The 12794-nt window shown below is 55.9% G+C and overlaps 1 protein-coding gene across 2 annotated transcripts in view; it reads right to left on the bottom strand.

Moving 5' to 3' along the window:
• The window catches only part of LOC140900630 (mucolipin-1-like), a 34216-nt gene that overhangs the window by 11845 nt on the left and 9577 nt on the right, over positions 1-12794 (bottom strand). The window contains exons 5-13 of one of the 2 annotated variants that reach the window (XM_073318170.1): positions 12227-12338; positions 8258-8354; positions 7341-7440; positions 6605-6711; positions 5787-5936; positions 4078-4179; positions 2982-3104; positions 1710-1916; positions 306-436 (exon numbers count right to left, since the gene is read on the bottom strand). In XM_073318170.1, coding sequence (XP_073174271.1) covers positions 306-436; positions 1710-1916; positions 2982-3104; positions 4078-4179; positions 5787-5936; positions 6605-6711; positions 7341-7440; positions 8258-8354; positions 12227-12338 — 1129 coding nt within the window. The remainder of the gene's footprint in view (positions 1-305; positions 437-1709; positions 1917-2981; positions 3105-4077; positions 4180-5786; positions 5937-6604; positions 6712-7340; positions 7441-8257; positions 8355-12226; positions 12339-12794) is intronic. The other variant, XM_073318169.1, reaches the window with a different exon arrangement.

Raw genomic sequence — 12794 nt, 5'->3', positions numbered from 1 at the left:
CATTAGTAACATCGAATTGAATTTTACTTTTGAGTTCCTTCAAAAATCTTGGGGGAACACCAGCTGGTCCCGGTAACTTACTACTGTTTAATCTATAAGCATGTTCTTAAGCCCTTTCTATTGACCAGTGTACAATGTGCAGTTCGCTTCTCCGCTTAGTACATGGGGACCATCCCTCCCCCCCACCCGAACTCCTAACAGCCACGCCCAGGTCTGACCCTAGAGAGTTACTGGAATGGGTTAGAGCAGAGTGGTTCAGCCCATCCTGTCCCCAGAGCCTGCTGGCTCCTGCCCTGCATACATACCGCTCGCAGCAGCAGAAGACCGAGCAGGAGGAGCTGCTATCACAGCGGAACTTGCCAGACCTTGGGCTGTCTTTGCACTCGGCAATATACATGTGGAGCTGTGTGATGGGCACATCACCCTCACACTGGTGCTGCAGAAATGGACAGAGAGGAATCAGGCTGCCTGCCCACTAAGCCTGGCCTGATAACCCTCTCCAGAAGCCTCCTACAGCTTCTCTCAGCAGCAGGGGAGCTCTTGGGGACACGGGAGGGGGAGCCAATCCAGGGCACTAACTAATCTGAGGGCTGGTCAGGGCCTGTGTGGACATGCTGGAGTCTTGACCATGGCCTAGCTGAGCCTTGATGGTCTTAGCAGAGGCCAAGGATCTGATGGGCCAAAGACAATCCCCTCACCTCACAGGCAGCCATGCCAGGGCCTGGTGCAGCATAGGGAAAGCTTACCCTATGCTGCCTGCACTGCTCAAGTTCCAGGCCCAGGGCCATCCTGGGGGTGGGAGGTGCAGGGCCTGGGACAAATCAGCCCCACCCCATTCACTCCAGGCCCTGCCCCCACTCCACCCCTTCCCCCAAGCCCCACCCCACCCCTTCCCGCGAGCATGCCCAGTCCCCACTTCTCCCTCTCCCTCCCAGCGGAACAGCTGCTGGCAGCAGACAGGAGGCTCTGAGAGGGAGGGGGAGGAGTGATCAGTGGGGCTGCCAGCAGGTAAGAGGCACTGGGGAGCAGGGTTTGGAGCCTATGGAGCACAGGGCCCCCCCAAAGCATGGGGCCCGTGGCAGTCACCCCTATTCGCCATACCCTAGGGACAGCTCTGTCCAGGCCTAGAAGAAAAAGTTCCACAGAACTGAAGAGAAAGCTAAAGCCTCCCCAGAGGACTTCCCTACTCAATACACATGAGGGCAGACTCCAGGGCCCTCACTCCCCTTCCCCACAGCCCTTGGAGGGCTGGCAGCAACAGGGCAATGGCAGCACGGCCAGACATGCTAGGGCCGGAGGGACCATAGGTGGCGCCACTTTGGATTTGAATTGGTGGAGCCCCTGGGTCGTACTGGAAACGGGCTGGCTCAGGCACACAAGTGCTTATGGTCTCAAGCAAAGCTGTCTCCAAACCACGTCCCCAGGCGATCACTGCCAGCTGCAGCTAGGCCCAGGGGAGGAGACGTGTCCTAGCCCACACTCCTGTCATTGGGTAACTAAGCCCCCCGTTGGCACCACTCTAAGAGGGCAGCCCATGGAGTTCACAATACTCCCTGCTGGAAGGGCTTTATGTCCCAACATGCTGTGCTCCACCCCAAGACGGAGGTGGCTGAGGGAACCTGAGACAAGGTCCATTTCATGCAGGTTGGACATGGCTCTCAGCTCGGACAAGCCTGCAGCCCAGGGAAGGCAGCACTCCCCAGACTGACCTTGATGGTCTCATAGGAGCCGGTGATGAGTGCAATGAAGAGGCTGAGCACCATGTAGATGAAGAGACTGATGAAGGTGTAGAGGTAGAGCTGGCTGAAGAGCCACACCAGGTAGCTGTTCTGTTGCATCTCAGCGAAGGTCACGAACATATCATCCCCATTGATGAGGGAGAAGAGGCATTCGGACACCATGGAGAGGGAGCGGAACTGCACATGGGACAGAGAGCCAAGCCCCTGAGTACAGTATGGCCAGGCAGACCCTGGAGCTAAGCCACATGGGGAGCTGGAGCAGCGCTGCGTGACCATCTAGGCTCAATGGCAGCAGAGCTACCAGCAACACAGATCTTCCCTCTTCAGGGCCTTTTGCTATAAGCTCTATCCGGCCATTAGCCCCCTTCCCCAAATGGGTGCAGAGAGGGGAAGGGACTAGCCAACATCCCCCAGCAGGGTAGCAATAGGAACAGGCCCCTGAGGGCTCCCATTTCCTGCTTGCCTCACTTCCTCCTGCCTCTCTCGCCACCCGCTGCTTAGCGCTGCCTGACCAGGAGCAGAGGCTCTGGCAGAGCCAAGCCAGGCCGAGCCGAGCCATGGGCCAGAGGTTCTGTTGTAGCAGCCTCACCTGCTCCAGACCCTATGCTGCACTAAACAGGGCAATAGGACAGAGAGGGTGATTCCTCGCTGCTGCTACCCACTGTGCAAGGAGAGGCTGATGCCAGCTGCGTGTTGGGGGATGGACTGCTCTATCCCCATCATTTTGTTTCCACTGGGAGGTTCCTTATGGATCTTCCCCCACCCTGAGGGGACTGGGATGGGGATCAAGACTGGCTGTGTTCTCCCCTAATGCTGAGCAGTGCTTGGAGGGTTATTGCTATTTTACAGGGCAGAGCTACCACCAGCACAGCGGGAGACTTCAAGGCTCTGGGATCTCTGGCTTGGGCTGGGGATTTGGAATTCCACCCAAGCAAAGGCAGGGCTCCAGTGCCCCATGCCACACAGACCTGCCCCCCCCCCCAACATGGTACAGTCCCCTTCTCAATGCCCCTAGACACACTGACCTGCCCCCTTATGCTACTAGCCACACAAACTGGTCCCCCCACCCCCAATGCCCCTAGCCAAACCTAGTTCCTCCCCGGACCCTCACAACATGGCACAGTCCCTCCATGCTCCTACCTACACAGACTGACCCCCCAGATGGTACAGTGCCCCCAACACTCCCAGCTGCAGACCTGGTCTCCCCAACCAACCCCGACATGGTACAGTGCCCTATGATACCTTGACATGGTACGGGCCCAGTACGATCCACCCGCAGAAGCAGTAGCCCAGGTAGATGACAGCCACACAGCAGCAGAAGCGGATCATGTTGGGGAGGGCGACCCTCATGGTCACTATGAGAATCTGGGGGAGACAGATGTGATTGTGAAACACGAATAGTGCAGGAACTCTCCATCAGGGAGCCCAGAGTCAGCAGGAGACGCCAAAGGGGATACAATGACAGAGCTGGGTATCCCCAAGGGATAATAGGATCAGTCACCACACAGAGATCAGATGGGAACAATAATAATTGCGGGGCAGCACAAAGGTCTGGGAGAGGAGGCAGCAGATGCAACAGCGGCCTGCTGCATTGCATGGCAGCCAGCAAGGCCCCAGCTACTCTACACTGAACGTGCAGAGGCATCAAGTCTTGCCAGAGCCCTGCAGAAACAGCACCTGGGACCGAGTCCTGTCCCCAGGCCAGCAGCGATCCTCCAGAGGAAAGGCAGCTGAGTGTGCATAGCTGGGGAGACCCATGTCTCCTGTGGCAGAGGCTGCTCCTAGGAATAGGAGGGACATGTCAACCTAGGGGAGGAGCAGGAAGAGGTGGCCCAGGAAGAGGAGCAAGTGCAATGGCATGATATCACAGGGCAATGGAGCTGAGTATCAGGGCGAACGATCAGGCTGCAAAATGATTCTTAAAGGGAGCGTTGGAAGCCCCATCCTTTCAGAGCACTGATGTGGAGTAGAAAGAGCATTAGCCAGCACAACAGGTTTACATTGAATTGTTCCACTTTTGTTTGCTGAGAAAGCAGGGCTGGAATAGCTGGGGGGTTGCAAGTCAGCTCTGAGGGGCACTGGCAGAGCTGGGGGGGTGAACCCCATCTAATCACAGGGGCGTGGCTGCAAGTCAGGATTGAGGGGGATCGGCAGAGCTGTGAGAGAAGAGCCAGGGGTAGGGAGATGCAGTGGCATGCTGCAGGTCAGGATTGAGGAGGCAAAGTCTGCCCAGGCCTTCGCTTCGAGCAGAATACAGCACCTCGAGCAGCGTTGCCACTCACTGAGACAGAGCTCTCTCGCTACATGCTGTGTGCGTCTGCACGCAGACATCACTCACATTGTATTTCTGGAAGAAGCTGAGGTAGCGGATGACCCCGACCCAGACCAAGAGTGTGGAGGTGCCCAGAAGGATGCTGCACACGTCATAGCTGGCCAAGTTCTGCAGACAGACACAGACACGTCAGGCGGCCCCGCCCTTCACAGCAAACGTGCCTCCCATCATTAACAGGAGCTGAGGTGCTTAGTATCCTGGACTACCCAGCACTCACTACCATTCCGCCAAGGGCTGTGGTGGGTTCTCCAACACTGGCAATTTTTAATTCAAGATTGGATGTTTTTCTAAGAGCTCTGCTCTGGGGAAGTTCTCTGGCCTGTGCCAAACCACATGATCCCAGTGGTCCCTTCTGCCCTTGGAATCTATGAATCCATTACAGCCAGGGGAGCAGAACCCAGCTGACAGCTACCGGCAGGTGGACAGGAGAGCCCGAGGAGCAGCAATACAAGACACTGAGGGCAGCCCTCAGCCCGTTATGCATTTGGAACATGATTGATTGGAAAAGATCTGCATCAGGAAAGGCCTTGCAGCCTCTGGAGTGGGGAGGCAAGCGAGGGGAGGGCAGGTCAGCGAAAAGCAACAGGACCAATCGGAGGGGAGAGGAGGAGACTGATCACTCCCAAGCCTGGCTCCAGGACAACAGCACAGTCTGTCCGTCCTAACCTGGCCAGGGGTCCCCTTTGGGATGGGTCAAGGGACAGAACAGGTTGGGCTCAGGACAGGGTTGGCTTGGTACCTGGCATGGTTTCCCAAGGGAAGGGAGGAAGCCACTCAGGCCCTTTTAAACTAGGCAAAGACCTGGCACGAGTACCTAGTGCCTTGGGTCCCCTACATTACGGTCTGTGGCGGGGAAGGGCTGTACGCTGGAGGGGGATCATCACTCAGGGCCCCGCATGGACCTGCGCAGACCAGGATTTCACTAAACACTCAGACGTGCTCAGTAGCCATGATCGTTCCCTCACTCCAGAGCATGGGGACAGCAGCAATCCGGCACCCATATGCAGCTATTGGGCCATGCAGTCTCAGAGTGGGTCCTTCCCTGTCCCTCTCTCCCTGCTGGGAACAGAACAGGCAAATGGTGCCTCAAGCTCTACAGGAGCCTACAGAGCCACAGGATTACTGCACTGATCTTACAAACAGCCCTGAGCTAGGAGGGAACATGACCCCAAGGCAGGAGGTTTGGCAGTGCCCACATCTGCACCTAGGCTGGGATCTCCATGCCCAGCAAGCTGCCAGCTCTACAGCCAAAGTCACTTGTCAGTGATGCTATTGGCTGCCTCTCTGTTTTGTGACTCACTCCCATTGAGTGCCCTGGCCTGGGGCCGCTAGGGAGCTGGTTCCTCTAGTAAAATCCCCTCAGGCTACAGCTATTAACAGCTCTGGCAGGGGGCAAATGGTGCATTCCCAGAGGACCAGCATCTTCCTCTTCTCCTCTGGCCTGACTGAGCAAGGTCCTTGCCCCAACCCTATCAGGGAGGCGCAAGGAGGAATCCCAGCGCCCCAGCCACAAGAGTGCAGACGCCACCTGCTGGGAGTGAAGGTGTGGCCTTCCAGTGGCTCTGCACACCCTGCCAGTGCCCCTGCCCTGGCAGCATTCCCAGGGTGCAGAGGAGATGTTTTACCAGAGAGATTCTCTGGGAGGGTTCCCCGGCACAGCCCCAGAGAGAGGGGGAAGAGCACACACAGGAATGGATGCCTGGCCATCCCCTCACCTTTGACTCAATTCCGATCTTCATGATGGTCCCAGACACTGTCAGGACATCACTCACCACCAGCAGGATGTACCAGCCATTCACAAACTCCATGCGGTCTGACAGGGAGACATCCTGGTTGTAGCGTCTCTGAAAGAAATGGCCCAGCTCCTGCAAGCAGGATGGAGAGCGGTGATGGACCCACAGCAGGGACAACGCTTCCCAAGCAGGGGGCTGATGTGGACTCCCAAGAGTCCCTTGGGGATGTTTGGTTTGGAACATGGCTGCTGGGCGGAGAAGGCCCCAGTGGGAGTAGCAGGCCCCATGTCCCAGAATCCTCACCCTTGCAGAGGGAGAAATAGACAAAGCAAAACTCTCTCTCTCCTGGAGCACTGGGCAGAGCTGGTTTTCACCTAGCTCAAAATAAAATTCATATTTGCCCTTTTCACCAGGTCACTTTCTCTCACTTCACTGGTCTGATGCTCTGCTCACCTCCAGGGCAACTCAGCTGGGAGCAGCAGGTTCCAGCCTCTGACAGCTCCATCTCAGACTGACTGAGCCATTCCATCCCCAGAGATGCCCACGGCCCTCAGCCTTATTCAGTAGATGTGTGCCTCAAGGGATTCATAGGAGATGCCCTGGGAACCCTCCCTCCTGCCAGAGAGACCCAGCCTCAAAGGGGATCGCTGCAGCAGGCACAGCCTTACACCCAAGTGGAGGCCCATCATTCCTGAGAGGCTGCAGGAGTGCAAGGGGCTGTGCTGTCGGAGCCTGATGTTTGCCCAGTGGCACTCGAAGGGTTCATGCTGGTCAGCCCAGCAGGCCAGGCCAGTACTCACATGCTGCAGCATCAAGCCCCGGATGATGGAGCGGGCACACAGGATGAAGGACAGCACACAAACAAGGATCACAGCCACGTCAAAGAACACGCGGAAGGTGTTGTCTCCTGGAAGAGGCAGTGGATCTCCTCAGCAAGGGAACACCAGGGTGGCCAAGCGGAGCCCAGAGTACAGTGTAGGACAGCCCCGGTGGAGGAAAAGCAGCAAAGGAGACAGGCTCCTCCACAAGAACAGAGTGCTCAGGGGTCTGAGAATGGAGACAGCAGCGCCCGGAGCCCACATGCCACACCGGCCAAGAACGCCCAGCAGAGAGCAGCCACCACCATCAGCCTGCTAGACAGCAGGGGTGACACCCAGTGCCCATCCTGAAGCCAGGATTTTAGTTACGTGGGAGTGAGGAAGTAAGGAGTAGGCGTGTCTGCTCCGATCACAGGAGCGGTGCATGGTCTTCCATGGACACCTGCCCTGAGTCACATCACCCAGAGATCACTCCAACGCTGCTGAACAGATCCCTCCACCTGCCCAAATCATCCCCCGGCACAGATCTAGCTGAGGAAGGCTCAGCCCAGAGGCGAGGTCACATTTGCTGTGAAAGGGGGCGTCTAGAATGGACAGGCCTGAATGGGGTTCACAGCAACGCTAGCGCAGCCAAACCAATGGCCCTTCCAGTTAGCAGTGGTGGGGGGGGCGGGGAGGAAGACTGCCCCCCATTCTGTCTGCCCTTCCCACCCCCTACCTCGGCCATACACGCTGGGGTCCTTGCACTCTTTGATGTCAGCTTTGTTGTCCAGGCTGATCTTCACCCGGCCACTGTGAGCCTTGTTGTCAAACGTGATCTGGTGAAGGAAGAGGAAGACTGCTACTGCACAGCGAGGAGGGAATGGGATGGCCAGGAACCTCTCTGGCTGGATAGTCCTCACCAGCCCTGCTCCTGCCACAGGACTCTCAGTCCCTTATTATAGTCCTGCTCTGCCAGGCAGCATGTGCCAGCAGCACAGCTGGGTCTCACACTGACCCTCTGACGGAGAACCTGCTCAGCGAGCAGCCATGCAGAGAGGGTGCACCTGGCAGCCCCGCAGGCTCAGGGAGCCCAGCTGGGCTCCTCCTGGCTCTCTGGGAAGAGTTCTTGGCTCAGACGCATGAGCCAGTTGGAATCCAGCTCCTGAGCTGGTTCTGCAGGGCCAAGAGGAATGAGCAGCAGCAGACTTCGTCGCTTGAGTCAGCAGGTGGCACTGTGGAACAAGGGCAATTTCACAGTGTCTTTCCAGCTGAGAGCCCCACTAGAACTGCACCACAGCCAGAAACCTTGGCCTCCTCCCTGGCTCCCTCCTCCTATGTCATGGCTGCTCACCACCCCAGGGACTCAGCCCAAAGAGCTACCTGCCCTCGCTCGCTGGCCCAGGGGCACATCGCTCGGAGGAATTCAGCCTGACCGCTCCTTTGCTCAAGAGCGAGCGTTCCCCGACAGCGAGAGCGACCAGGCTGTGGGGTGGTCTCCCAGGAAGAAGGTTGTACAGGCTAACGGCTTGTCCATCTCTAACTCATCCCAAAGTCCCATGCTTCCCTCAGGCAGCTGCAGACCTAGGGGAGTGCTGGCTATGTATTTCTCTGGCGCAAGCAGGTGCAGCTCAGAGCTGGGCCAGGGTTACTCACAGTGATGGTGAAGGTGTAGCAGTCCGGGATCTCATTGTTAATGATCGTCTGGATGTTGATGGCCTTCAGTTTAAACTGGATGGTGACGTTAATGAGCCTGCAGGAGACAGTGATCAGACTAACAGGATGTCTTCGGAATGGAATGGACCATACCATTCCATCACTCCACGAGGGAGCTGCTCTTCACAGCTAGAAACTCAGCACCATACTGCCCCTTTCGGCCCAAAGCTACACAGGCCACCCCCCCTTAAGAAGCTGGTGTTGGCCCAATTTACAGATGGGGAAATAGCAACTTAGCTGAAATCACGGGAGCAGTGGCAGAGCCAGGAGCAGAACCCAGAATTCTGACTCACTGCTCCATCCCAACCACTTGATAACACAGCCTAAAGGGAAACCAAGGTAATGTCTTTACACTGCAGCTGGGAGGTATAATTTCCAGCTCAGGTAGATGTACATGCACTAGTTCTGCTCGAGCTAGTGCCTAAAAAGGCAGTCTGGCCACTGTGGCTTAGGCTAGTCATCCTAGTACAACCACAACCAAGATCCTAGGTACGGCTCAAACAACTAGCCTAAGCCGCCATCCAGGCCACGGTGGCCACACTGCTGTTTTTATTGTGTTAGCTTGAGTAGTGCATGTGTCACACCTCCCCGCTGCAGAGCGGCTGTATTCTTAACAATAATGCCATGAACATAACCGGTGGGCACTTTGAGCTGCCTCCCCCCACCAACACCGTCTCCTGCTTGTTAGTGCATGGGAAGCTGTCAAGGTTCCTCCCCCACTCTGAACTCTAGGGTACAGATGTGGGGACCTGCATGAAAACCTCCTAAGCTTATTTTCACCAGCTTAGGTTAAAACTTCCCCAAGGTACAAATTAATTTTATCCTTTGCCCCTGGATTTCCACTGCCACCACCAAACTTTAACCGGGTTTAGTGGGAAACGTAGTTTGGACATGTCTTTCCCCCCAAAAATCCTCCCAAACCTTGCACCCCACTTCCTGGGGAAGGTTTGGTAAAAATCCTCACCAATTTGCATAGGTGACCACAGACCCAAACCCTTGGATCTTAGAACAATGAAAAAGCTTTCAGTTGTCTTACAAGAAGACTTAATAGAAGTAAAGGAAACACCTCTGTAAAATCAGGATGGTAGATACCTTACAGGGTAATTAGATTTAAAACATAGAGAATCCCTCTAGGCAAAACCTTAAGTTACAAAAAAAAGACACAGACAGGGATAGTCATTCTATTCAGCACAGTTCTTTTCTCAGCCATTTAAAGAAATCATAATCTAACACATACTTAGCTAGATTACTTACTAAAAGTTCTAAGACTCCATTCCTGTTCTGTCCCTGGCAAAAGCAGCATACAGACAGACAGACCCTTTGTTTCTCTCCCTCCTCCCAGCTTTTGAAAGTATCTTGTCTCCTCATTGGTCATTTTGGTCAGGTGCCAGTGAGGTTACCTTTAGCTTCTTAACCCTTTACAGGTGAGAGGATTTTTCCTCTGGCCAGGAGGGATTTTAAAGGGGTTTACCCTTCCCTTTATATTTATGACAGAAGCATTTTCCCCCGTCCCATAGTTCAATTCAACAGGGAGCCATCGCCTTCAGACTCGTCCTGCTAGAACTAGGATGTATATCTTTCAGCTCAAGCTAGTGGTATCTTCCCCAACCCTGCGCTCATTCACGTTATACAGTGGTCACCGCACACATCCTCAACACCACAGAGCTCCTAGGGCCCTATCACACAGTCCTCCAGAGCTCAGCCAGACCTTAGCAACTGTGCTCTCTCAATTGCTGAGTCCCAGATTTAGCAGCATGTTGAGTAACCACAGGGGAAGCAGAAGTTCTTGTAGACAGTGCAGCAACAATGCCACTGTGCTAGCACAGGCTGAAGCAGGCCCCAGAGCCCACGTAAGAAGGAGAAGGGAAAAGAGGGACCCAGGGCACAGGAACAATAAGAATAGCTGGTTCAGCATTTCAGAGCCCAGCGGAGCACCCTGCCTCACATGCAAGAGTCCCTAGGAGCCACTGAACAAGATCAGGAGCTTCTCAGGATACTGAACTGTTCTGCTCAACTAAGGCTTCTGCTCTGCCTGTCAGCCTGCCCACCAGTGTCCCCCAAACTCAGCCCTGCCAGCCAGCCCTCACACCTGTCGTTCCCCCAACACACATACCAACTTGGCTCTGCCAGCCCCCACACCGGTCTCCCCTCCCACCAACTTACCGTCAGCCAGTGGGCCAGCACATCTGTCTCCCCATCAAGACCCAGTGCCAACAACCAGCCCACCCACCTGTCTCCCCCGCTCACACCCACCAACTCGACCCTGCCAGCCAGCCCACCTGCGTCCCCCTTCCTGTCCACCAACTCGACCCTGCCAGCCAGCCCACCTGCGTCCCCCTTCCCACCCATGCCCTTACCTTGCCACAGATTTTAGCCACTTTTAGTCCCTCACTCACTCTCCATCACTCACAGGCCCAGGTTGCCCCACTGAGAAATATGAAGACGGTCCCTGCTGCACCCTACGGTTTCACCCCTCAGCTGGGGGGGCTTCTGTCTCTTACACTCATCAGGCCTCGTCTACACTACGGGGGGAGATTGATATAAGTTACGTGAATACTGTAGCTGAAGTCGCCATGCTTAGATCTACTCCCCGCGGGGTCTGCACTACACAATGTCGACTGGAGACGCTCTCCCCATCAGCTCCCCTGGCGCTTCTTTTTCAGGTGGAGCACAGGAGTGGACAGCGATCGGCAGTTGATTTAGCGGGTCTTCACTAGACCTGCTAAATCGACTGCCGATGCATCGATCGCTGCGCATCAAACCTCCTTCCCCCCCCCATTAGTGTAGACAAACCCTTAGTAATAATTCTGCATGCAGTGGGGTCTAGTGGATAGAGCACCGGCCTGGGACTCTGCCACTGGCCTGCTTGGTGACCTTGGGAGAGTCACTTCCCTCCCCATGCCTGTTCCCCTCTTATCCCGTGTCTGTCATGTCTACTCAGATAAGGCTTTTGGGGGCAGGGGCTGTGCCTCACTAGGCGTCTGTGCAGCACCCTGCACAGTTCTGCAACGGGAACCAAGTGACGCTGTGGTGGGAGATGGTGCCCGCTTAGCAGGGCCCACAGAAGCAAATCAGACCTGTATGTACTTGAGGAATTGAGCTCAGGCAAGAGACTCTCCCCCTCTGGCTGAGGAAGTTGATTCATCTCTGTCCAGCAACACTTTTCATGAATAAGGCTGTTTCCACTACAAAGGCCCTAAATTTGGAATCATCAGAGCAGGAAACTTTGAAGAGCTGAAGCCACACATGATGCTGCATGTGCTGCCCCCGGGTAATGCTGCCAGGGAACTAACAGGGTCTCCCCTTCACCAGCATCAGACCCAGCCACTGCCTCAGTTTCACCCCCTTCGGCTCCCTAATAGTTTCCCAGCAACAAGTCTAGCCCCCTTCCCGTGCTCAGCAACTTGTTCGCCCTTTTGGTTCGGGGCAATACACAGGGACTCCCTCCCAGCCACACTGGGAATCCCAGCCTAGACCCCACAGAAAGTGCCAGAGCCAATATTCTTCAACCCCACACTGTCCCAGCCAAACTGCTCCTAGAGACACCTTCCCAGGGCCCCCCAGTCCCCTCCCCGGGGTTGCTCCTGCCCAGCTTTTGCCTCTGGCTGGTGTGGACAGCTCCACAGAGTTAGAGGACAGCAGGGACCACCAGATCACCTACTCTGACCTCCCATGTATCACAGGCCACCAGCATCCGTACCATAAACCCAGCAACCCAAATCAGACCAAAGGATTATAGCCCACAGGGGACTGAGCCAGAGACAGAGAACTGGGCTCCCTCAGGTAATACTGCCAGCAACCCTAGCTTTGACTGCATCTCCTGTTTTCAGCAGTTAGCCGTGCCCTGCCCTTGGTAACAGAAGAGACCCCACGTCACTCACGACATGCCTGAAGAGATAAGACACTTACTTGTGAAACTTGAGCGTGAAGTTCCGGTAGCTGGGGTGGGGCTGCAGGGAGAGTGCCTCCACAGACTGCAGGGGCCCGGGCATCCTCTCCATGGGGTCCACACCCAGGCAGTCTGCAGAGGAAGGGGAGACTGTCCTCAGAGAAGCAGCCCAGCCAGCACCCACACAGGGCTTACTGTCCCCTCCCCACCTTCCAGCAGCAAGGAAAGCTCCCACCTCCCACCCCCACCCCCCACACACAATGGCACCATTTGCCACATCAGAGACCAGCCCTGCCGCCAGGATGGAGCAAGAGAGGAGCAGAGAACAAGGACCTAAGCCTGCTTTTCAAACAAGAGGCAGGAGCTAGTCTAAGCCAACCCACCCCTCGCATGTTTACAGAGTGCTTTAGCATGGCATCTGTCCCGCTATGCCATGGGCAGCCATCGCAGGCCGGGTGCAACAGACATTCCCAGCAATCCCCTCCCCCAGCCCCGAGGCCGCAGCAAGGCTCCAGGGAGCTCACATGCCAAAAGAGTGCTCACCCACCCCACCTTGAGTTTAGTGTGAGCAAGGCCTTGGGTGCACTC

This window comes from Lepidochelys kempii, chromosome 20 (genome assembly GCF_965140265.1).
Source record: "Lepidochelys kempii isolate rLepKem1 chromosome 20, rLepKem1.hap2, whole genome shotgun sequence".
Classification (NCBI taxonomy): domain Eukaryota; kingdom Metazoa; phylum Chordata; order Testudines; family Cheloniidae; genus Lepidochelys; species Lepidochelys kempii.
This window is presented reverse-complemented; position numbering and strand designations above follow the sequence as displayed.